Below are 27,228 nucleotides of genomic sequence, written 5' to 3' on the forward strand. Positions count from 1 at the left end.
GTGTGTTGGCTAGAAGAAGGGTAGCCGAGCACCTGAAACCAACCTATCTGTGTGCTAAACGCACTGAACCTGTATCTGGAGGTACGGTCTGGGGTGCAGACGGCAAGAGCTCTCGTGCGGTTAGCCCGCGCACCCTGACTGCACATTTCTCTGTCAGTCTGGTGATTCGACCTGGTATGCTGCCATTCCTGCTCTCTGCAGCAAAAGCAAACTCATCTAAGACGTGCGACAAAAAGCAATGAGACTGATTTTCTTTGCAAGATGTGGCACCGCTGCAGGCTTGCGTAGGCACAATATCTTGGACCTTGGTCTATAAGCTGCTTCTAGTCCAAGCGGCACATCGATGCAACTGTTCAGTCGTCAGTTGTCCTGCAATAAGTTAAATCGTCTTTGTGTCTCTCGTCACGGAAATGGAACCACATTATATTGCGCAGTGGTATGCCATTTCTTTTTACGTTAAATTGGGTGAAAACATGACTACAACTTACGGTAAGCTTCAGAAGCCTTTTGGAGACGAGGTTATGTCAAGATATCAAGTTTTTCGTTAGCATAAAATGTTTAGTGAAGGCAAAACGAATGTTCAAGATGAAGACCGCAGTGGACGACCAACAGCCTCACGGACGGATGTCAACTTGGCCACGGTGCTTGAACTTGTAAGATCTGATCGAAGATTATCCGCGAAAATGATTGCAGAAGAACTGAACATCAATCGAGAAACGGTTCATCTAATAATAACTGAAGATCTTAGTATGAGAAAGATCTGTGCAAAAATGGTCGACAAAAATATCACACCACAACAGCGAGAATCACGAAAAATGTGGCAGCCGATTTGTCAGAGCAAATGGAAATCAGTCCAGAATTGTTGAGCCGTGTTATCACTGGTGATGAAAGTTAGTTTTTTCAGTATGATCCAGAGACAAAACGAAAAAGTTCGCAATGGTTCTCAAAGCTATCACCCAGACCAAAAAAAGCTCGCATGTCAAAGTCAATAGTGAAAAGCATGCTTGTGTGCTTCTTTGATTCCAAGGGAATTGATCATAAAGAGTTGGTGCGTTCTGGACAAACAGTTTAGCAATATTAATAGAAAGAAATTTTAGAAAGACTTCGTAAAAGAGTTCTTCGTGTTGATGCCAACATTACTGATAACTGGATTCTGCATCACGATAATGCGCCACCCCATACTACTCTGGCAGTACAGCAATTTTTAACCTCAAAACAAATTTCATTACTACCACAGCCACCTTATTCACCAGATATAGCTCCGTGCGACTTTTTTCTATTTCCAAGAGTCAAAACGACGGTCAAGGGACACAATTTTCAAACAACACAAGATGTCCAAAAAGCTGTGACGAGGATCTTGGAGGGTATTACAGACGATGAGTTCCAGAAATGTCACAATCAGTGACAGAAGCGCTGGAAAAAAGTGTGTGCAATCAGAAGGGAACTACGTTGAAGGAGACAACACTAAACTTGATTCAAACGGTAAGCAACATATTGTTTCACATCAGTCTCCTTACTTTATTTTCGCACCTCGTACATAATGGAAATGCTTCATGTTACTGAAAATTGGTTGGTCATCTGTGTACAATCGACTAAGATTGATCCCTGTACACTCACATGGGGATATCCATTATGTTGACTTCTCCATCTACTGTTTTCCTTATCAGAACATGAATGGACTCTTCGGTTCTTAGCAGCTGACTGAGTAACTTGAAGGAAATGATAATCTTTGAATTTTCTGTACAGCTTGTCCAGTGGAATTCTATGATTTATCGTGACTCATAGGGCCATAGACGCGGGTTCCCAGGTAGATGCCGTGTTTGTTGACTTCCGCAAGGCGTTCCATACAGTTCCCCGCAGTCGTTCGATGAACAAAGTAAGAGCATATGGACTATCAGGCCAATTGTGTGATTGGATTGAAGAGTTCCTAGATAAGAGAACCCAGCATGTCATTCTCAATGGAGAGAAATCTTCCGCAGTAAGAGTGACTTCAAGTGTGACGTAGTGGAGTGTCGTAGGACCGTTGCTATTCACAATATACATAAATGACCTTGTGGGTGACATAGGAAGTTCACTGAGACTTTTTGCGGATGATAATGTGGTATATCGAGAGGTTGTAACAATGGAAAATTGTACTGAAATGCAGGAGGATTTGCAACGAATTGACGAATGGTGCAGGGAATTGCAATTGAATCTCAATGTAGACAAGTGTAATGTGCTGCGAACACATAGAAAGAAAGATCCTTTATCACTTAGCTACAATATAGCAGGTCATCAACTGGAAGCAATTCCATAAATTACCTGGGAGCGGGCATTAGGAGTAATTTAAAATGGAATGACCATATAAAATTAATCATCGGTAAGGCAGATGCCAGACTGAGATTCTTTGGACGAATCCTTAGGAAATGCAATCCGAAAACAAAGGAAGAAGGTGACAGTACACTTGTTCGCCCACTGCTTGAATACTGCTCACCGGTGTGGCATCCGTACCACATATGATTGATAGAGGAGATAGAGAAGATCTAACGGAGAGCAGCGCGCTTCTTTACAGGATCATTTGGTAATCGCGAAAGCGTTACGGAGATGATAGATAAACTCCAGTGGAAGACTCTGCAAGAGAGACGCTCAGTAGCTCGTTACGGGTTTTTGTTGAAGTTTCGAAAATATACCTTCACCGAGGAATCAAGCAGTATATTCCACCCTCCTACGTATATGTTTTTTTTGTGCGTGCTACTTTTTTACAGTTTTTATCTCCATTTTACAGTCGCCCCTTTCTTGTCTATTGACTTCCATACTGTTTCCCCTTTTTTATATCTGTGTACACCATACTCTCTCCTTTCTGTTGTTTTTAAACGTCTTCTATTGTTTGTTCTATGTCCTTCGGTTGGAAAGCAGTGCATATGCTGCTGCCAGCCCACCCCGATGGGGAATTGAAATACAATAAAGAAAAAAAAAAGAGAAATACAGTGACATGGAACACATTAATATTTTAAATATTCTATATAGGCCTACAAAAGTTAACCCTTCCACCAAACATTTAAACAAGAACTCGAATCAGCTGAACAGTACGCTTGTTCGCCCACTGCTTGAATACTGCTCAGCAGTGTGGGATCCGTACCAGATAGGGTTGATAGAAGAGATAAAGAAGATCCAATGGAGAGCAGCGCGCTTTGTTACAGGACTATTTAGTAATCGCGAAAGCGTTACGGAGATGATAGATAAACTCCAGTGGAAGACTCTGCAAGAGAGACGCTCAGTAGCTCGTTACGGGCTTTTGTTGAAGTTTCGAAAATAATACTTCACCGAGGAATCAAGCAGTATATTCCACCCTCCTACGTATATCTCGCGAAGAGACCGTGAGGATAAAATCAGAGAGATTAGAGCCCACACAGAGGCATACGGACAATCTTTATTTCCACGAACAGTTCGAGACTAGAATAGAAGGGAGAACCGATAAAGGTACTCAAGGTACCCTCCGCCACACACCGTCAGGTGGCTTGCGTAGTATGGATGTAGATGTAGATGTAGATCGTAAGCAAGAGATAGGTCCATCATTGTAATCTGTAAGGCTTATAACTAGGCTTAACCCGCTCTTTCCACGTCTGAACTCTACTTGTTGAGCTCTAAGTTTTATCAGTGTTTAGGAGTGGTGTATTTCTACTTTTCACTATTTATCAAGGAACGCCATAACGTTTTGTTACGACCCTTGCAGGGCTGTTCCACAGAGCCATCGCACACAGTGGTGTGGCCGTGGGGGACGGTGTGTGCTCCGACCGCATGCGGGACCGCTCCTTCGCACTGGGTGCCCACCTAGGACTGGAGACGGACGACTCCCAGCAGCTGGTGGACTTCCTGAGGAAACAGCCGGCGCAGGTGCTCGTCGAGAACACCATGTTCGGCCGCACTCCAGACGTAAGTCAACCAACACCCACATCCGTATCCGGATCAACGATTTTTCCGAATTGTAGCATAAACTTGACAATAACTACCCACTCCCATGTCGAGTGTTTGAGGTAGGACAACAAAAATTTAAAAAAAAAATCGATTTTTCATAGATATGTTGATTTCGTAGTGCACATCTTTCTGAAGTGTTTGATGTATAAAACATATATGTTCGAGGAAATGTAGGACATGTTATTCGGTCTTAAGTGAGCCAAAGTGCAGTGCCACGCTTTTTCACAAAGCATTCTTCTATTGCACATACACATCACTGTCGTTCGCTCTGTGGAATTTAAACGCGTATATTTTGTAATCCCCCCATGAACCATGGACCTTGCCGTTGGTGGGGAGGCTTCGTGCCTCAGCGATACAGGTAGCCGTACTGTAGGTGCAACCGCAATGGAGGGGTATCTGTTGAGAGGCCAGACAAACGTGTGGTTCCTGAAGAGGGGCAGCAGCCGTTTCAGTAGTTGCAGGGGCAACAGTCTGGATGATTGACTGATCTGGCCTTGTATCAATAACCAAAACGGCCTTGCTGTGATGGTACTGCGAACGGCTGAAAGCAAGGGGAAACTACAGCTGTAATTTTTCCCGAGGGCATGCGTTTTATTGTATGGTTAAATGATGATGGCGTGCTCTTGGGTAACATTTCCGGAGGTAAAATAGTCCCCCATTCGGATCTCCGGGCGGGGACTACTCAGGAGGAGGTTGTTATCAAGGGAAAGAAAACGCGTTCTACGGGTCGGAGCGTGGAATGTCAGATCCCTTGCTCGGGCAGGTAGATTAGAACATTTAAAAAGGGAAATGGATAGGTTCAAGTTAGATATAGTGGGAATTAGTGAAGTTCGGTGGCAAGATGAACAGGACTTCTGGTCATGTGAATAAGGGCTATAAATACAAAATAAAATAGGGGTAATGCAGGAGTAGTTTTAATAATTAATAAAAAATGTAGGAATGCGGGTAAGCTACTATAAACAGCATAGTGAACGCATTATTGTGGGCAAGATAGATACAAAGCCCATGCCTATCACAGTAGTACAAGTTTATGTGCCAATTAGCGCCGCAGATGACGAACAAATTGATGAAATGTATGATGAGATAAAAGAAATTATTCAGATAGTAAAGAAGACGAAACTTTAACAGTCATGGGTGACTGGAATTCGATAGTAGGAAAAGAAAGAGAAGGAAACGTAGTAGATGAATATGGAATGGAATTTAAGAAATGAAAGCTGAAGCCCTCTGGTAGAATTTTGCACAGAGCATAACTTAATCATAGCCAACACTTGGTTCAAGAATCATAAAAGAAGGTTGTTTACATGGAAGAGGCCTGGAGATACTAGAAGGTGTCGGATTATATAATTGTATGGCAGAGATTTAGGAACCAGGTTTTAAATTGTTAGACATTTCCAGGAGCAGATGTGCCCTCAGACCACAATCTATTGGTTCTGAACTGTAGATTAAAACTGAAGAAACTGCAAAAAGGTGGGAATTTAAGGAGATGGAACAACCAGGGATTGTAGAGAGTTTCAAGGAAAGCATTAGGAAACGATTGACAAGAATGAGGGACAGAAATACAATAGTAGAAGAATGGGTAGCTTTGAGGAATGATAGTGAAGGCAGCAGAGGATCAAATAGGTAAAAAGACGAGGGCTAATAGAAATTATTGGGTAACAGAAGAGATATTGAATTTAATTGATGAAAGAAGAAAATACAAAAATGCAGTAAATGAAGCAGTCAAAAGGAATACAAAAGTCTCAAAAATGAGATCGACAGGAAGTGCAAAATGGCTAAGCAGGGTTGGCTAGAGGACAAATGTAAGGATATAGAGGCTTATCTCACTAGGGGTAACATAGATACTGCCTACAGGAAAATTAAAGAGACCTTTGGAGAAATGAGAACCACTTGTATGAATATCAAGAGCTCAAATGGAAACCCAGTTCTAAGCAAAGAGGGGAAAGCAGAAAGGTGGAAGGAGTATATAGAGGGTCTATACAAGGGCAATGTTCTCGATGACAATATTAAGAAAATGCAAGATGAGGTAGAAGAAGATGGGAGATATGATACTACGTGAAGAGTTTGACAGAGCACTGAAAGACCCAAGGCGAAACAAGGCCCCGGGAGTAGACAACATTCCATTAGAACTACTGATAGCCTTAGGAGAGCAAGCCCTCACAAAACTCTACCATATGGTGAGCAAGAAGTATGAAACTGGTAAAATACCCTCATACTTCAAGAAGAATATAATAATTCCAAGCCCAAAGAAACAGGTCCTGACAGATGTGAAAATTACCGAACTATCAGATTAATGAGCCACGGCTGCAAAATACTAACACGAATTCTTTACAGAAGAATGGAAAAACTGGTAGAAGCCGACCTCGGGGAAGATCAGTATGGATTCCGTAGAAATGTTGGAACATGTGAGGCAATACTGACCTTACGACTTTAGAAAATAGATGAAGGAAAGGCAAGCCTACGTTTCTACCATTTGTAGACTTAGAGAAAGTTTTGACAAAGTTGATTGGAATACTCTCATTCATATTCTGAAGGTGGCAGGGGTAAAATACAGGGAGCGAAAGGCTATTTACAATTTGTACAGAAACCAGACGGCAATTACAAGAGTTGTGGCATGAAAGGGAAGCAGTGATAGGGAAGGGAGTGAGACAGGGTTGTAGCCTAACCCCGATGTTATTCAATCTGTAGCAAGCAGTAAAGGAAACAAAAGAAAAGTTCGGAGTAGGAATTAAAATCCATGGAGAAGAAATAAAAACTTTGAGGTTCGCCGATGACATTGTAATTCTGCCAGAGACAGCAAAGGACCTGGAATAGCAGCTGAACGAAATGAACAGTGTCTTGAAGGGGGGGTATAAGATGAACATCAACAAAAGCATAAGGAGGATAATGAAATGTAGTCGAATTAAATCGGGTTATGCTGCGGGAATTAGATTAGGAAATGAGACGCTTAAAGAGGTAAATGAGTTTTGCTGTTTGGGGAGCAAAATAACTGATGATGGTCGAAGTAGAGTGGATATAAAATGTAGATTGGCAACGGCAAGGAAAGCGTTTTTGAAGAAGAGAAATTTGTTAACATCGAGTATAGATTTAAGTGTCAGGAAGTCGTCTCTGAAAGTATTTGTATGAAGTGTAGCCATGTATGGAAGTGAAACATGGATGATAAATAGTTTCGACAAGAAGAGAATAGAATCTTTCGAAATGTGGTGCTACAGAAGAATGCTGAAAATTACACTCCTGGAAATTGAAATAAGAACACCGTGAATTCATTGTCCCAGGAAGGGGAAACTTTATTGACACATTCCTGGGGTCAGATACATCACATGATCACACTGACAGAACCACAGGCCAGATAGACACAGGCAACAGAGCATGCACAATGTCGGCTCTAGTACAGTGTGTATCTACCTTTTGCAGCAATGCAGGCTGCTATTCTCCCATGGGGACGATCGTAGAGATGCTGGATGTAGTCCTGTGGAACGGCTTGCCATGCCATTTCCACCTGGCGCCTCCGTTGGACCAGCGTTCGTGCTGGACGTGCAGACCGCGTGAGACGACGCTTCATCCAGTCCCAAACATGCTCAATGGGGGACAGATCCGGAGATCTTGCTGGCCAGGGTAGTTGACTTACACCTTCTAGAGCACGTTGGGTGGCACGGGATACATGCGGACGTGCATTGTCCTGTTGGAACAGCAAGTTCCCTTGCCGGTCTAGGAATGGTAGAACGATGGGTTCGATGACGGTTAGGATGTACCGTGCACTATTCAGTGTCCCCTCGACGATCACCAGAGGTGTACGGCCAACGTAGGAGATCGCTCCCCACACCATGATGCCGGGTGTTGGATCTGTGTGCCTCGGTCGTATGCAGTCCTGATTGTGGCGTTCACCTGCACGGCGCCAAACACGCATACGACCATCATTGGCACCAAGGCAGAAGCGACTCTCATCGCTGAAGACGACACGTCTCCATTCGTCCCTCCATTCACGCCTGTCGCGACACCATTGGAGGCGGGCTGCACGATGTTGGGGCGTGAGCGGAAGACGGCCTAACGGTGTGCGGGACCGTAGCCCAGCTTCATGGAGACGGTTGCGAATGGTCCTCGCCGATACCCCAGGAGCAACAGTGTCCCTAATTTGCTGGGAAGTGGCGGTGCGGTCCCCTACGGCACTGCGTAGGATCCTACGGTTTTGGCGTGCGTCCGTGCGTCACTGCGGTCCGGTCCCAGGTCGACGGGCACGTGCACGTTCCGCCGACCACTGGCGACAACATCGATGTACTGTGGAGACCTCACGCCCCACGTGTTGAGCAATTCGGCGGTACGTCCACCCGGCCTCCCGCATGCCCACTATACGCCCTCGCTCAAAATCCGTCAACTGCACATACGGTTCACGTCCACGCTGTCGCGACATGCTAGCAGTGTTAAAGACTGCGATGGAGCTCTGTATGCCACGGCAAACTGGCTGACACTGACGGCGGCGGTGCACAAATGCTGCGCAGCTAGCGCCATTCGACGGCCAACACCGCGGTTCCTGGTGTGTCCGCTGTGCCGTGCGTGTAGTCATTGCTTTTACAGCCCTCTCGCAGTGTCCGGAGCAAGTATGGTGCGTCTGACACACCGGTGTCAATGTGTTCTTTTTTCCATTTCCAGGAGTGTAGATGGGTATATCACATAACTAATGAGGAGGTATTGAAGAGGATTGGGGAGAAGAGGTTTGTGGCACAACTTGACTAGAAGAAGGGATCGGTTGGTAGGACAAGTTCTGAGGCATGAATGGATCACCAATTTACTACTGGAGGACAGCGTGGAGGGTAAAAATCGTAGAAGGAGACCAAGAAATGAATACACTAAGCAGATTCAGAAGGATGTAGGTTGCAGTAGGGGAGAGCTGCATCAAACCAGTCTCTGGACTGAAGACCACAACAACAAGAACATATTTTGTAATGGAATTCAGATATCCTTTGGTGCCTCTCCTGCTCCCAGTCAGCTGGTTTTGCCTCCTACTCCCTTAAAAAAACTTCATGGTTAATACTGAACCTGATTATTTGCGGCTGGGAGAGTAAGAACTCTTCAGAAAATTTGAGTCCTTTATTGTCTATTAGCTAATAAGTATCTTTTTGTATGTCGTAAAATTAAATATAAGAAACATAAAACGAGTAAGGACAGAGACAAGCAAGACAGTACACATTTGTTCAATCCTTAGGTCCCAACATTCTTTTTCAATCTAATATTGCTACATATTTGCCTTGCGTGCTTTCCTTTCTGCGCAAAAATCGTTACCTCATCAAGTGTTTTACTACATGAAAAAGCAAAATGTTGTTGTCTAAATAGTTCGCAAGACTGGTGCAATTTCTCGATTTGGTTGCGTCTATTTTGTCACTGTCTGCTAGATAAAACGAAGTAGGCCTTTCTAATATGGCAGTAATTGTAACACATGCTAAATATGCGAGACTGTTTTGATACAAGTGGTTATTTTAGGGTACCTCACTTACAGAAATAACACGAAAAAACATAATTCATCAAGTACCAATATCAAATGGCTATTAGTATAAGCAAAAAGCTTTGTGTTAGGAAATAGTTCCGCATTTCATTCGTACGTTCCAGTTTCTCAAGCATGAGATCGAAATGTAATAGTATGGAATTCTTATATAAATTTGGAATCGTCGAGTTCTTCCATATAACTTGTGTGATGTCCCCCTTTCTTCTCCTTCCTCGTTCTAACAAATAATCTTGTCGTCACTAATTCTGTAACTATTCCTGCCACCGACAAAACTTATTCTCTAGTTAACTCCACTAACCCAACCAGAACCACTGGTACAGTTATCCTTCGATTATTCTCCGCTTAGGCGTTATTACGTGTTCGTATAATGCGTTTTCCACGCTAACAGGGGTACAATACAACTAGTAGTGTAGTGATCTGGCAAAAATTTTCTATCAAAATTGCATTTTCTTCGATACACCGAGAAGGTAACACGTAATATTTCTTACCTGAAAGTAGTTTATTTCCACTCTGGTGGTGAACCTATAGACTTCGCTAGTAGTTATAACAACTCTGATCACTCGCGCCTCCACTCATCCACATAAACGAACAGCGTTCGGATTTATTCGGCTCAGCTCGTATATCCCCCTCCCCTTTTGTCCATGGGAAAGTTTTTTATTTCTAGATGCGAGGAGCACTTCCCTGCCAAGACATCACGTACACTATGTGTGCATTCAATAATCAATTTATGATTCGTTCAGAAATCAACTTAGAATGTGGTCAAAAGTGGTCAAGAACCAACTGTGGTGCATTCCAAAATCATATGAATAATCGATAGACTAATGTGCGCTGGATGCTAGGCGCTTTGTGAAACAAGGTCTTTTTTCTTCAAGAATATCACTTTGGCGCCCCCTGAAACTGCTGCCTGTGGCAGATACCCCGCCGAAACTCCCCCCCCCCCCCCCCCCCAGATCCAACCTGGCCATGCTGGCTGAGCAATTCTAGGTGCTTCAGTCTGCCTCGGGCATGGATGTGTGTGATGTCCTTAGGTTAGTTAGGTTTAAGTAGTTCTAAGTTCTAGGGGACTGATGATCTCAGATGTTAAGTCACATAGTGCTCAGAGCCATTTGAACCATTTGAACCCAGATCCAGGCCTGACCCCTCCTCATTCCCCTCCCTTCCCCCTCCCCTCCTCTGCAGCCTGTTGAGAGCAGTCTGTGTTGTGTTTGCACTAAGGTACTGCAAAGCTCCGACTAAGCTCCGACTACGCTCTGATGGAGACTACACGTTGCCATATAGCGCTGCAACGCTGCCACTTCGCCTTTCTTCTCCGTGTCAGTTAACAGTCAGTTAGCAGGCTGCCACATCAGCACGTTGCTGTAACGTTATCTGGTTCTTGTGAAATTTAATTTTTGACCCTGTAGCACACCAAGCGTTATTTGTCACAAAAGTGTCTTTTTATTCAGGTCACAAGAAATTTTCGATTGGTGGACTTTGTTTTTCGATAGTATTGTGTCAGCATTAACTTTGTTATGATTTCATGGTCAGAAAGTTAAGATTATTTTCTGATAGCGGTTCATTCCTCTTCAAGGAAGCAGTTGCTTTCCCCAGATATAGTCATGGAGCATTCGCTCAGTTAGCACTTTCCATTCCTGTATGTCGCGCATGCATGTTGAGCAGTGAGGCATAGTGTGAGTATGTCACAGAGTGAAATATCAAATGCTCTATTTTTGTTTCACTTTTCTGGGTTTTTTGTTTTAGGGCGCAAAACAACTAGGGTGATATGCAACCATGTCATACTTCTCCGTTTCGGAAATGCTTTCACCCATGGCGCGGTAGCTATCGTGCCCTTTTGGGTGTCTGATACATTTCTCCGCTTTCTCGTTTCGACAACGACTGGACTGTTTCCCACATCCCCCCCACCCACCCCAACGCGCTTCTTATACCCTCCACCGCCAATTCTGCCACTTGACGTTTGTCAATGATTACAGCACGTCATCGTGAAACGCTGCGGGTGGTCACGTTAGTGTGACTGGATAACGTAAATTAGAACAAATTTTAATTCCCTGCAGTGGACACAAAAGAAACATCTAAGCTAGTCCCTGCAGAGGGGCTGCAGCCTTTTCAGTAGCTGCATGGGCAACAGTCTCAACAATTGACTGATCTGGCCTTGTAACATTAACCAAAACGGCCTTCCTGTACTGGTATTGCGGACAGCTGAAAGGAAAGGGAAACTACAGAGGTAATTTCTCCCGAGGGCATGCAGCTTTACTGTATTGTTAAATGATGATGGTGTCCTCTTGCGTAATAAATTCGGGAGGTAAAATAGCCCCCCATTCGGATCTCCAGGCAGGGACTACTCAAGAGGACGTCGTCATCAGGAAAAAGAAAACTGGCGTTCTACGGATCGGAGGGTGGAACATCAGATCCCTTAACCGGGCAGGTAGATTAGAAAATTTAAAAGGCAAATGGATAGGTTAAAGTTAGATATAGTGGGAATTAGCGAAGTTCGGTGGCAGGAGGAACAAGACTTTTGGTCAGGTGAATACAGGGTTATAAACACCAAATCAAACAGGGGTAATGCAGGAGTAAGTTTAATAATGAATAAAAAATAGGTTTGCGGGTAAGCTACTACAAACAGCATAGTTAACGCATTATTGTGGCCAAGATAGACACGAAGACCACGCCTACTACAGTAGTAGAAGTTTATATGCCAACTAGCTCTGCAGATGATGAAGAAATTCAAGAAATGTATAATGAGATAAAAGAAATTATTCAGGTAGTGAAGGGAGACTAAAATTTAATAGTCATGGGTGACTGGAATTCGAGAGTAGGAAAAGGGAGAGAAGGAAACATAGTAGGTGAATATGGATTGGGGCTAAGAAATGAAAGAGGAAGCCGCCTGGTAGAGTTTTGCACAGAGCATAACTTAATCATAGCTAACACTTGGTTCAAGAAACATGAAAGAAGGTTGTATACATGGAAGAATTCTGGAGATACTAGAACGTATCAGATAGATTATATAATGGCAAGATATTTAGGAACCAGGTTTTAAATTGTAACACATCTTCAGGGGCAGATGTGGACCACAATCTATTGGTTATCTGTGTGTTGTGTGATGTCCTTAGGTTAGTTAGGTTTAAGTAGTTCTACGTTCTAGGGGACTGATGACCATATATGTTAAGTCCCATAGTGCTCAGAGCCATTTGAAGAATTTTTTTGAACATCAACAAAAGCAAAACGAGGATCATCAAATGTAGTCGAATTAAGTCAGGTGACGCTGACGGAATTAGATTAGGAAATGAGACACTTTAAGTAGTTAAGGAGTTTTGCTATTTGGGTAGCAAAATAACTGATGATGGTAGAAGTAGAGAGGATATAAAATGTAGACTGGCAATGGCAAGGAAAGCGTTTCTGAAGAAGAGAAATTTGTTAACATCGAGTATTGATTTAAGTGTAAGCTTTGGAAATGTGGTGCTACAGAATAATGCTGAAGATTAGATGGGTAGATTACATAACTAATTCTGAGGTATTGAATAGAATTGGGGAGAAGAGGAGTTTGTGGCACAACTTGACTAGAAGAAGGGATCGGTTGGTAGGACATGTTCTGAGGCATCAATGGATCACCAATTTAGTACTGGAGGGCACCGTGGAGGGTAAAAATCGTAGAGGGAGACCAAGAGATGAATACACTAAGCAGATTAAGAAGGATGTTGGCTGCAGTAGGTACTATGAGATGAAGAAGCTTTCACAGGATAGAGTAGAATGGAGAGCTGCATCAAACCAGTCTTAGGACTGAAGACCACAACAACAACAACAGCAACAACAACAATGATAAAATTGCCGCTACCATCAATATAAAGGAGACAGGCAATTCAACATGCAAATCTGATCAATCATTTTACATATATGAAAATAAAGAGTCTGCCTGCAGCACCTTGATGTACAGAGACTCATCAAGTATCCCACTGAGTAGCTGGCAGCTGCATTAGAGCTCCCGCCATCGCGGGCAGGCCGGACAGTCCCACCTCGCTCAGCAAGACTTCCAGAATCATCCAACGTGAAGCCATTGCTCTGTACCAGCAGCAGTCACTGCCCCTCTGCCTCTTCAGCCCACACCCCATCATCTCCGGCCATACTAGTCGCTCTGGTTCCTGGTCTTTACTGCTGCAGTCCACTTCACCCCTCCACTGCCCCACACCAAACCACTCTTTCAGGGTTATTGTGCGGTTCGGCCCCCAGTGGACCCTCCCCCGCCCCCCACAGGGAACGTCTCACACCAGACGAGTGTAGCCCCTATGTATGCGTGGTACAGTAATGGTGGTGTACGCGTATGTGGAGAACTTTGCGCAGCAATCGCCGACATAGTGTAGCTGAACCGGAATACGGGGAACCAGCCCGTATTCGCCGTGGCAGATGGAAAACCGCCTAAAAACCATCCCCAGACTGACCGGCTCACCGGACCTCGACACAAGTCCGCCAGGCGGATTCGTGCCGGGGACCAGGCGCTCCTTCCCGCCCAGAAAGCCGTGAGTTAGACCGTACAGCCAACTGGGCGGGATAAAGAACCGATAGATGGTGCTGTTATTTCTTCAACTCGGTGACACATTTATTTTTGAAATTTACGTCAGTAACAAAGTTAAGCACAGCAATCTTATCTTTATTAATAAACCACAACGAATTTACTTGGCTAGGATATAAAGTTTTACTGGCTTTGCTTTGTGTATTAAAAACTTAACATCATTGATTTGCATCTTTTAATAGGCTTTATTTGTATTATTTACTAGGAAAAACTGTTTTAGTAAGTTTTCTTTGTGATTTACCTGTCTATTCATCATATTCTGTTTTAGTTCTGTTTACAGATAATAATCCCTAGAAAAACGTTTGAGTCTTCCTGAATACATTAGAACGGCTAAAAGACTGATGACTATGCAGTCTTTAGAATCCAATGAAGATCATGAGGCCAGACTTGCTATGTCTCAAGGCCATCAGGCTTTTACTCGTACTCTGGAAACTCCTTCCGAAAGCTCTGTGTGACGTGAGCGAGGGTGAAATTCATTATCTCAGAATCCTTCTGTCTCCAACGTAACATCATAGCAGGAGAAATTTTGGCAGAGTTGGTACAGGTCCTCCTTATTCCTAACAGACAACCATTTCATTTTAAACGTGTACTGTTCATAGTGAGCGTGAGCTTATGTTATGGCATGACTGTAAATAAAGAACAAGGCCAGATACTGCGTACTGCGGTCATGGACCTTAATGACAGTTGCTTTTTGTATGGTCAGCATTACACAACTCTCTCCAGTGTGAAACAAATAAGCCCCTCAATCATACTAGTTCAAACATTGTATTGATGTGTAAGTCAAAAATATATTCCACTTGTATGAAGTCTCATGCAAAGCATTAAATAAATGCTGTGACAACATGGGATCTCATAGTTTGTTAATTCAAATACAGGTCTTCACTTGCACCCTTTTCCCTGTAGCGATAGAACTTGACACCCTGCACTATCTCCTCTACAATAATCGCTCTAGGATGTCACACGAATGCAGTGAGACAAATTGGTGCTCATCCTGTCTTAAATAGAATAGATTGTTAGTGCTATTTGTTACATACACAAACTTGAGGACTGGACGTGAATATTGTATTCACTCACTGATATTCATGCAAATAAATTTTTTCCGTCCTTACTTGACACTGTGGTTGAGGTGTTTCGCATACCCCAAAGTTGCTACATATCCAATCCCCAGTGACCTAAGAGTGCTCCCCATAAAATCATGCAACTTTAAAAGAAACAAGGGAACTCAACGTATAGAGTACTATTACGTGAAATTTACTAGGGGTGGCGAAATTAAGCATGAAGTTATGCATACCACAACTCTCACTGACATATTAATGAAGGGAGCCTTAAAAATACGAAAGGAAACTAGTTATCAATGTAATTATTTGATTTATTGCCATAAGACATCAAATAAGATGATTTATCCACCGAATCAAGTATATTTACAACTAATAAGTGGACAAGAGATTGCAAATATGACCTGTAGCCTTGCTGTGTCTGTGTGTGTGCATAAAAGAACGGAATATAACAACATCACGAATACGACCAACGATTCTGAAAAAGGTTAGTGTAATTACAGAAAAAGTGCCAGAAAAGAATGAACGAGCATCAATTACTATCGCCAATGTTCTTGATTGCTGCAATTAGCTAGTTGTGGAATATACAACTGCCAAGTGATACCCCGATGCATTTTAACTAAGCTCACATTCACCTCATCTCAGTGTGCGCAATGATGGAGCACGGTTACCACTCTTAAGCTCTGCTAGTGTGAAATATGGCTGTTGTGGAGCTGAGAACTCTAGCTTCAGCTTGGCCTCTGTACCCTGTTCCAAATGAGAGGCATCCCTTTCTTCAGCACCCTGCAACAACCTGGAGCAAACATGTTCTCAACAGCGACCCTAAGCGAAGTCCATCCTGACCTTACTCTACGAAACATAGCGGTTCTTTCAGCGCAATCATCCTGAGAATTCCAACCAATGATAATTTTATAAACAAGCTTAACAATTTTCTGCATTTCTGGTTTTTGTCATGATTAACCAACAACCTTGGTGTGGGGAAGATGACAGGTTTCCAGTGCTGGCCAACCAAAAGCCCTGCACATCTGCGAGCGTGGGATCTCACCCCTTTTACCAAACTAATTACTATGAGCGAATCAGAAAATCCCTTACTAGAATTTACTGAAACAGTGCAGGTCAGAGTTCAATGGCTCCTCTCGTGCAATGAAGGCTCATGTTTTCACCTAGCCTTCACATTCTGGTCTCGCTGAGGATTCATTTTCGCTTCACGCACAATACAGTTTTTACGGCAAGCTGTCTGGCCTTTTGGACTCTCCAACTGTGCAGACATGGCACGCTGTTCTGCAACTGCGTGAAAAATGGCTTTCAGCACTAAAACAGCTTTGTAATTCTTCTGTTCATTCCCCTCGCGGGATCCAGCTAAAACCCCATCAAGGCTGCCAAAATAACAAGGCTGCCTCATTGTACCAATAGGAGAAATAGCGTTGCAATCGTTGGCAGACATGAATGTTGCTTGTAGTTTTAATTTAGCATAAACGATTTGACTTTACTTACTATAGGGATCTGCATATGAAATTATGAAACAGGTTTGTGACAATTCGGTATGGAAATTATAGCCAAGATTATATTGTGTCAGACGTATGTTATATGCAACCAAAACCAGCGTCAAATTTCTTTCTTTTGAGACCTGCAGTATATATTATGTCACAGTAGGACGTTAAGCAGATAATTAGTAAACAGTGCACTGCTTGATACTTTATTTTTGCATATAAGCTTATTGTGGCGTTACTGCTTTCATCAGTTCATCAGCAAAAAAACAAATTTATTTGTATTTTACGTAATATATAACTTTACGTTCGATGTTGTACTGACATCCTGGCGTTGTAAACGGACCCATAATATATTTTGTATTGTTCTGACAGTCACAGAATTTCAAGTTTGATAGCTAGTTGTTTACTCAAAAGTATATGTGTTCTTGTAATTCATTTATCTATGGAATTGTTATTGATGTGTTCAATTATTTTTTAAACTAGGTGTGCATGATATCGGTTTGTTCATTTAATATATCGTGAGGATAATCCTTAGGGTGTATGTCTATTTCAAATCCCTTCAAAATATTCATGACTGTAACTTTCGGGTTTTTGTGCAGAATTTGTAGTGCGTTTTCATGTTGTCAGTTTCTGGATACAAAAAGAAAACACCTATAGTAATGAAATCAAGAACCCCAAATCTTTAAGGACAATTAAAGATACATAAGCCTTTGGCTTCTCTAAAGCCGATTGTTAAAGGTATTAACAGCCTAACGTATGGATAAAAAATTCAACAAACTGTTGAAGAACTACACCATAATAAATTCCACGTTACTTGCAACAACATTAAGGAACATACAAATCCCATACAGTGCTAACTTTGTTTCACTTGACATTACAAACATCTACAATAACATCCCTATACAAGAAACGATAGATACTATACAACATAATCTCATAAAACACAACCATATGAAGGCATACATGAAATAATACAATTTCTCAAAGTAACCCTTTCGCATAACTATTTCCAGTTTAACGAAAAAATTTACATACAACCAGATGGTGAAGCTATGGGAAGCAATTGTTTGTTGGAACCATAGCAAATGTATTCCGTAGTAGACTCTAAACAAATTTTTTCAGGTCACATAACTATTTCTACTACTACCACTGTGCCGATGACACATTGCTACTCATACAAGGATATGATCACGACATACAAACAATACACCAGGAATTCAACAACTCACATCTAAAATGAAATTCACTATAGGACGTGAAAAAAGAAAACGGAGCTCACAAAATAACCAACATCATCTACAAACATACTTTCTAAATCAAATTAAAAGCAACTGTTACAGATGGAATAATCAGCCATACGGTACATCTTCACATCCAAAATCTCGCACATTTGTGTTCTTTCATTCTATAATTAGCACAATCCTAAATTTGCCTCTCGAACAGGAGGCCACAAATAAAGAAATAACTTCACTACTATACATCCCATACAAATACTGTTATGACGATAACGTCGTTCCACAGTCATACAACAAAAAACATGCCTTAAAAAAGATTCCATTAATTATAAAATAAAACTAATATGAGAAACTACATTAAAAAAGAAAACCACCTGCATACCAACAAACTTATGTGGGAAAATTATTCGGTATAATAAACGTCCTACTAAAAAATACAAACTTGAAACTCGCCTTCATAACAACGAATAATACTAGCACAAAACTGCGTTCAGGGAAAGTCACACTTCGGGAACACTTAAACCTTGGAATTTACAGAATTAATTGCAGCAACTGCAGAAAACTCAAATAGCATGGACGGGAAGAAATTTCATATTCAGATGCAGAAGAACACACGAGAGAGCCAAATAACAACCAGTCTACCTACATTACACACCTCAAAAATGAAAAACAGAAAGTTGGTAACATTGGAAACTCGCTATACATCCTGCACAAAATCCCAAAAGCTGCAATCATAAATATTTTGGGGAAATTGGAAATATACATAGACACTAAAGATAACGCCGACGATACACTAAATGAACAACATAGAGTTAAAGAAATTATTGAAATTGTATCCGGGGATAATGGATAGCAAAACATCAGAGATTACAAAGACATCAAAGGCAGTTCCACAGATACACGAACTGAAGCATCATCAATCCCTTTCAATAAAAAACCAACTGTTAAATGTGAATTTCTATGACTGTCAGACTAATAAAAACCTATTACAGTATATGTGCAACAGCAAATCATTCGACAATTTTAAACATTATTGAAAAAATATTGCATCCAAAAACTACGAACATCAGTTACACTTTACATACAATTGACGCATGTCCGTTTACAACGTCAGGACGTGAGTACAGCATCCAATGTAAAAAAAATAGTTTATAAATTATAAACCATGTAACATATAAATAAATGCGATTGTTGCAGATGTACTGACGAAGGCAATAAAGCGAAAATAGGCTTATATACAAAAATAAAGTATCGAGTAACATACTGTTTACTAACTCAGTGTGAAATATTACGTTAATTTAGAGTATGGCTCAAGTAGTTATGGACCTATTTACCAATTATAGATGAAAATCAGCAAGTAACTGAAATTATATCACAAGTGGAAAAATCAGTTCTCACTGTACTGAAAATTAAATAGTAGTGGGAGAGACAAATAGATAGTTACTGCATGAATAAAGTTCTTCGTTGGTTTCCAAGATTTAAGGAAAGGTTGACTTATTACATGGTAGGTAGGTGATAGGAGAAACATAGGTGCTCAGTGTATGGGTGAAGACTGTACTATAAGGAGAATTCTGAAGAACACCTTTATGCAGAAGCGTATGTTGAACACCTTTACTGGGTAAAGCCTGCCTTCCTGTCGTTTATTCGTGGATGTTGTTGCTATAGGCGTCAAGTGAAATTTGCCATTAATGAATTTTGATGCTTATTCTGTATTTAGGACAAGAGAGCTGTAACGTCATAGAACTGGGGGAAGCAGTGACTTTTTGAGCTTCCCACCATTTTATACTTAAGACAATATTCTAAACGCAGAACACATGAAATCTGACAACTATGCATATTGTACCATTATCCCTGGGTCCCCATTTTGGATTCTGAGATGGGAGAAAACCTAGGAAATCTGACAGCCATGTAGGCTGCACCAATATCTCTGGGCCACCATCTTTGATTCTTACATCAAGGGCTTGAGAAAAATCTAGTAAATCTGACAACCATTCAAGCTGGAGCAGTATCATCATGTCTTCCACCTTGACTTGCCATCTTCAGCTTTGAAGTCAGATGGCTGGAACAGTATCTTTAATAAGTCACAGTATTGTCAACCAATAGGACAGTGCCCCACCAGCCCTACTTCCACAGCGAGAAAAACCTAGTAAATCTGACAACCATACAGGCTGGAGCAGTATCCCCATGTCATCTACCTCGGATTGCCATCTTCAGTTCTGAAGTCAGATGGCCGGAACAGTATGTTTAATACAAATGTCACAGTGTTGTTAACCAATAGAACGACGCCCCACCATTTAACTCTTAGAACAACGGCCCTACTTCCACAGCGATGTCATAGGGGCCAGGAGTAAAAAATGGCTATTGTGATTTTCAAATATCCTGCTGTTTTATACAAAGGGCAATTGGTCTACGTCAGAGGGGTTTAAGAGAGAAAACTGGGAACAAAGCATGGTGACATCAGTGGTAGCATCATGTGGGAGGGAAGGGGATAGGAAAGGGGGAAATCTGACAACAACGCAGCTTGGGTCAGAATACCCACAGCAACTGCTGTGTCACCCTGTACGCGAGGAGGGTTTCTGTGGTGATGAACTGCAATTGTCAACTAGTACTAAAGTTACTAAATTGGATTCATTTGAGCCAAAATCACAGGGAATTCGATCTGGTTGATCCCTGACAATTGAAGGACAGTACTCACTAGGTACATGCAATGTGCAAGTACATGATCCTCTTAAAAGACGAAACCATTACCGAAATGTGGAACTGGACGACAATGTGTGAAGATGCTTTGTTGATGCTGCACAGCCCTAAAATTATCATAAAAACTATTTGCAGTGTGTTAACCCCTGTGTATGACACCTCTGTACCTGACCATCTCCACACTCTGCTGGTAGGATTATTAGCACTCATCTGTAAATACCACCTGATGCCATGGTTCCTGAATCAATACCAGGTGTTCATTTGTTCATCATGTTTGTGCACCACAGTGGTGGGGGCCAGTACCAAAGTTTGTAATGGACACCTAGTGGTGAAAGCCGTCATGTGGATTGTTTACTGTTTTGGTCGATATGGCCCTCCCAGTTGCCCAAAAAATGACACTAGACAGCTATGTTACCAGCTCCTTTAGATACGTACAACCCACATTTTAACGACAGCAGTCATCATCTGGTGTTGTTCAGCATGAGCTACTGCTACTTTAGCGTTCATGACTGTGGAAACAACACACGAATAATCGAAGCGTCCGTGCAGCAAGGGACAACTGAACCTTTTTTAATCTAACAAACAGAATACCAATACAGTTCAGGCTGAAAGTCACTCATGATGTTGCACTGGAATTTTCCTTACATACATGAGGACATGTTTACTCATTTGCATTGGGTCGCTTCATGATGGACAAAGTTCACAAGACTGCGCTCAACAGCGAGCTATAGGGTGCTTGAGGGTGGCCCAAGTCTGTGAGGTCGTGGTCGGCAGCTAGCAGTATGTTGGTGAAAGCTGGCTGATGTCTGTAACACCATGATCTGTGAGGAGCCATAGATGACTCAGTGATGGTTAGACTATTTGGACACTAAGGTGAGACGTTCCTTTATCACCTTGGGGCTGTGAACTCTGACTGATGGGCTGTTAGTTGAAGCTGGCATAAGCCTGGAGCAGGTACTGGCTGCAGAGTAAGAGGGCAGTGACGTAAATAGCCATCAAGGAGAAGAATATTGGCTTGGAGCTTCAGTGAAGCAAGTGCCACAGGGTAAGGTGATTGCTGCTCGAGGTTCATTTGAAGCAATGTGGAGTGTATCTTCTGATACAGAGTGTTTTTGTTTAACCTCCAGAGGAAATGTTGTTTGCAGGTCAAAGCTACAGCAAACAGTGGTACATCACTGTTTGCTTGATCGCTGTGTCACAGGTGGTGTCTAAAGTACATAGTAACTATGATATAGATTTTCCAACGTTTTAAGTCTCATAATAGATGTAGAATGTTGAAATAACATCACTTTGGCTGCTTTTGCCGTTGACAACTCTCCTTGTCATAAATTGGTGAGTCACAAAGTAACCCGTGTTCACAGAATGACTAGTGTACTCAAGACATACTGTTCCATTCAAGACAGGGTACACATAATTATCTTCTGAATTTCGTTGAAGTTATGGTTTTACCTTTATCTTAATTATATAGCTGACTGAACTTACGAACTTTAAGCGGTTAAAACAGAATTGGGAAAGACGTTGCTGATACAAATTGCAGAGACTGTCGAACTGTGTAATTGGTGGGGACAGTGAAAACACTTTGTGAGCAGCTCACGTTTTCAGTGTTGGTCAGTGGGGAAAGTTCTTGAAACCACCATTACGACAGACCACAGAGCTATCAAGGCGGTGCCCCTACATGCAGTGTGGTGGCCTTCATCCCCTGATAACCGTTTGTTGTTGCAGGACAAGGCTCGGAGTGTGATACTCCCATTTGTGGGCACAGCAGTGGAGCCAGCTGATGCAGAGGGTGGAGCCTTCTTCCCGAGGGAGCCTGCCCATCTGATGCTCTCTGGGGACTTCCAGCACGTGCCTTTCATCACAGGCGTCGCCACCCACGAGGGCTCAGTGTTCGCTGGAGGTCAGTGCATGTGACGGGAATACTACAGTGGGTCTGCTGTGCATTCTGGCACTCCCTAGAGCGGAATTGTATGTGCCATTCTAATAAGACTGTAATGATTTCTGTTGTCTCAGCATTGTAACTGTTACTCAATAGGTCATGTTTGAGCAAACTGATCAAAAGTATCTGGACACTTACTGGTGGACATTGATATGGGATGTGTCTCCTAAGCACCTTTATTATTGCTTGGAGTCTGTTGGGGACACTTTCAATGAAGTGTTAAAAAGTTTGTGGTGTAATGACAGACCATTCTTCCTCAAGAGCTGAAACCAGACAAGGTAGTCATGTTGGATGCTTTGCGCTGGAATAAAATCATTCTAACTCATTTCAAAGGTGTTCCAATGGATTCAAGTCGGGACCCAGGGCGGGCCAGCGCGTTTCAGGAATGTTACCTCACAGAATCTGGTTTATGTTAGGGTGCACTGTCATGCTGATACAAACGATCATCATGTCTGAGCTGTTCCTCTACGGTACACAGTACACAACGCTGCAAAATGAGTTCCTATCCTTGTGTATTTAGCATTTACATAAGCACAATAGGGAAAGAGCACTGTAACCATAGAAACCAACCACATATGATACACTACTTCATCTGAAATTCATTGTTAATACCACAGAGGGTGGCAGGTGACGTTCTCCAGTTATTCACCAAACTCGGACCCCTCGAAAGGATTTCCATTGGATATACTGTGATGCATCACTCCAAGTCACTCATTCCTGGTCATTCGCTTTTTACAACACCTCAAGCATCACATAGCGTGGGCTACAGAAATGCGTACCTTATGGGTAGCTGTTCGATGATTGTACCAGATTCTTCACTGTACCCACAGTAATTGTGGCATCTGGACTGCTGGTAGCATTTTGGGACTGCTGAGTGATTTCTAATGCTCATTTTGTCCGAACTGTATATAACCACACTCCACAACCTGTCCATTACTACATGAGATCTCTCTTGTCCTGGTTTAGCTGAGGTTGTTCCATCGAGTTTCCACTTCACAATTTCCTCATCGACAGTCAACATTGACAGGGTTCATATGTCCCTGATGAATCTGTTTCTCAGCTGATATCCTGACAGCCCCACATTCAAAGTAGCTGGCCTCTCCTGGCTGTCCAATTCTGCTGTTGCTGCTTCTCTGATGACAACACAATACACCCTGAGTCCTTTTAATTTGATGGGTACGCCTCTCATGAACTCTAGTGGACAGTTCTGTATCACATAGAGGTGTCCAGATACATTTGATCAGATAGCGCATTAAATCGTACCACTTCATAAGAATACTGACACTTCCAGAATAATATTGGTATATTACTCTATTTACACATATCAAAAAATGTTTTGCATCAGCCTGGTTCCCAGAACTCCTGAAGACAGACATTGACTGTGGATATTGCACCACAGACATAGTCTCATTGACTCTTCAGAGATGTCAGCAACCCGCCCAAAGGTATAAACAGCCGTGCATGAGCAGCGCCTATTAGACGGAGGGGCCGGACAGCCGATCAGTCCCAGTCATTCCCCCAGGAAGGAGGTACACGGCTAGTTCAAACATGCCTAGACGGTCAATACCGCGGTTGGATCGCGTCTACATTGTTAATTTGTGCCGCGAAGGGCTCTCAACAAGGGAAGTGTCCAGGCGTCACGAAGTGAACCAAAGCGATGTTGTTTGGACGTGGACAAGATACAGGGAGACTGGAACTGTCGATGACATGTCTCGCCCAGGCCCATAGCTACGTATTATGGCTCGGAGGAATCCTGACCGCAACGCCACCAAGTTGAATAATGCTTTTCGTGCAGCCACAGGAGTAGTGCATGCCCGACTCAAACTGTGCGCAATAGGCAACATGATGCGCAACTTCACTCCCGACGTCCATGGCGAGGTCCACCTTTGCAACCACGACACCATGTAGCACGGTACAGACGGGACCAACAACATGCCGAATGGACCGCTCAGGATTGGCATCACATTCTCTTCACCAATGAGTGTCGCATATGCCTTTGACCAGACAATCGTCAGAGACGTGTTTGGAGGCAACCCGGTCAGGCTGACTGCCTTAGACACACTGTCCAGCGAGTGCAAAAAGGTAGAGGTTCCGTGCTGTTTTGGGGTTGCATTATGTGGGGCCGACGTACACCACTGGTGGTCATGGAAGGTGCTGTAACGGCTGTATGTGGATGCCATCCTCCGATCGATAGTGCAACCATATCGGCAGCAGATTGGCGAGGCATTCATCTTCATGGACGACAATTCGCGCCTCCGTCGTGCACAGTTTGGGAATGACTTCCTTCAGGATAATGACATTGCTCGACCAGAGTGGCCAGCATGTTTTCCAGACATAAACCCTATCGGATATGCCTGGGATAGACTGAAAAGGGCTGTTTCTGGACGACGTTACACACCAACCGCTCTGAGGGATCTACGCCGAATCGCCGTTGAGGAGTGAGACAATCTGGACCAACTGTGCCTTGATGAACTTGTCGATAGTATGCACGACAAATACAGGCATGCATCAAAGCAAAGGGACGTGCTACTGGGTATTAGCGGTACCAGTGCGTACAGTAATCTCGACCACCACCTCTGAAGGTCTCGCTTTATGATGGTACAACATGCAATGCGTGGTTTTCACGAGCCGTAGAAAGGGCGGAAATGATGTTTATGATGATATATACACTCCTGGAAATTGAAATAAGAACACCGTGAATTCATTGTCCCAGGAAGGGGAAACTTTATTAACACATTCATGGGGTCAGATACATCACATGATCACACTGACAGAACCACAGGCACATAGACACAGGCAACAGAGCATGCACAATGTCGGCACTAGTACAGTGTATATCCACCTTTCGCAGCAATGCAGGCTGCTATTCTCCCATGGATACGATCGTAGAGATGCTGGATGTAGTCCTGTGGAACGGCTTGCCATGCCATTTCCACCTGGCGCCTCAGTTGGACCAGAGTTCGTGCTGGACGCGCAGACCGCGTGAGACGACGCTTCATCCAGTCCCAAACATGCTCAATGGGGGACAGATCCGGAGATCTTGCTGGCCAGGGTAGTTGACTTACACCTTCTAGACGGTGTGCGGGACTGTAGCCCAGCTTCATGGAGACGGTTGCGAATGGTCCTCGCCGATACCCCAGGAGCAACAGTGTCCCTAATTTGCTGGGAAGTGGCGGTGCGGTCCCCTACGGCACTGCGTAGGATCCTACGGTCTTTGCGTGTATCCGTGCGTCGCTGCGGTCCGGTCCCAGGTCGACGGGCACGTGCACCTTCCGCCGACCACTGGCGACAACATCGATGTACTGTGGAGACCTCACGCCCCACGTGTTGAGCAATTCGGCGGTACGTCCACCCGGCCTCCCGCATGCCGACTATACGCACTCGCTCAAAGTCCGTCAACTGCACATACGGTTCACGTCCACGCTGTCGCGGCATGCGATGGAGCTCCGTATACCACGGCAAACTGGCTGACACTGACGGCGGCGGTGCACAAATGCTGCGCAGCTAGCGCCATTCGACGGCCAACACCGCGGTTCCTGGTGTGTCCGCTGTGCCGTGCGTGTGATCATTGCTTGTACAGCCCTCTCGCAGTGTCCGTAGCAAGTATGGTGGGTCTGACACACCGGTGACAATGTGTTCTTTTTTCCATTTCCAGGAGTGTATGTTCCAATTTTCTGCACAGGTTCCGGAAATCTCGGAAGCGAGGTGATGCAAAACTTTTTTTATGTTTGTATGTGTACATGGTTTCAGTAGGTACTGTATCAGTAAATATTACTACTGAGACTGTGCGCGCAACTACTGACTTGCCATTTCTTCGTCGCCATACATGTTTCGTTCCACTTAGGCAAAACATTTTAAATTATACTGTTTTCGGACGAGAAATACCACCTTACACAAGACCACTTTTCAGTTACGTTTTACCCAGCACCTTTTGTGCTACCTTCAGTGGATTTTTTTATTTTATTACTTATATGAAGCCATTGAATATTGACTACAACACGTAATGGCGGCGCAAATTCTGCCCATGTTTGAAAATTAGTAGAAAGTGCGTTGTCAAACGACCATAAGTCACAGAAATCAGCGTATTCACCTCGCCAGAACACTTCAACATCAAATCCATCACAATTCTTAGATTGTGTAGCAGATTAGCTACCAACATAAATACCCAATAGATTCATGTAAGTAAGTAAATAAAATAACCCACTGAAGATAGCACAAAAAGTGCTGAAACATGTCTGGGTAAAACGAAACTGGAAAGGTGTCTTCAATAAGACTGAATTCCTCGTTCTATTTTCATAACAAACACGGACAGAAGAAGAACTGCAACACAACAAGATGATTATACTGTTTTCTCGTCTGTTTCTTGCTTATAATTCGGGTGCAAATGTCTGTGTGCACGTTTCACTAGAATTTTTCTCTTCGGCAAAGATGCTGTATATAGACATTAATAGAAAGTGGGAAACAGTAAAAGGCTAATAGTGAACCACAGCTAGGATAGTTAGTCTCCTGAGATAGTGGTATGAGCCAGCCGGAGTGGCCGAGCGGTTCTAGGCGCTACAGTCTGGAACCGAATGACCGCTACGCTCGCAGGTTCGAATCGTGCCTCGGGCATGGATGTATGTGATGTCCTTAGGTTAGTTAGGTTTAAGTAGTCTAAGTTCTAGGGGACTAAGGACCTCAGATGTTGAATCCCATAGTGATCAGAAACATTTTTGAGCAATGGTATGTAGGCTTCCACTAAAACGGACTGTCTGCTGCCGCAGGTTGGAATGGAAACGCAATTCTCCACCGCCTGCCTCGTGATTC

General features: G+C 43.2%; 1 protein-coding gene across 1 annotated transcript in view; it reads left to right on the forward strand.

Moving 5' to 3' along the window:
• Positions 1-27,228, forward strand: part of LOC126292207 (esterase FE4-like) — a 171,969-nt gene that overhangs the window by 115,656 nt on the left and 29,085 nt on the right. The window contains exons 5-6 of the mRNA XM_049986059.1: positions 3,713-3,912; positions 22,209-22,383. Of these exons, the coding sequence (XP_049842016.1) occupies positions 3,713-3,912; positions 22,209-22,383 (375 nt within the window). The remainder of the gene's footprint in view (positions 1-3,712; positions 3,913-22,208; positions 22,384-27,228) is intronic.

The sequence above is a fragment of the Schistocerca gregaria genome, chromosome 9 (genome assembly GCF_023897955.1).
Source record: "Schistocerca gregaria isolate iqSchGreg1 chromosome 9, iqSchGreg1.2, whole genome shotgun sequence".
Taxonomy (NCBI): domain Eukaryota; kingdom Metazoa; phylum Arthropoda; class Insecta; order Orthoptera; family Acrididae; genus Schistocerca; species Schistocerca gregaria.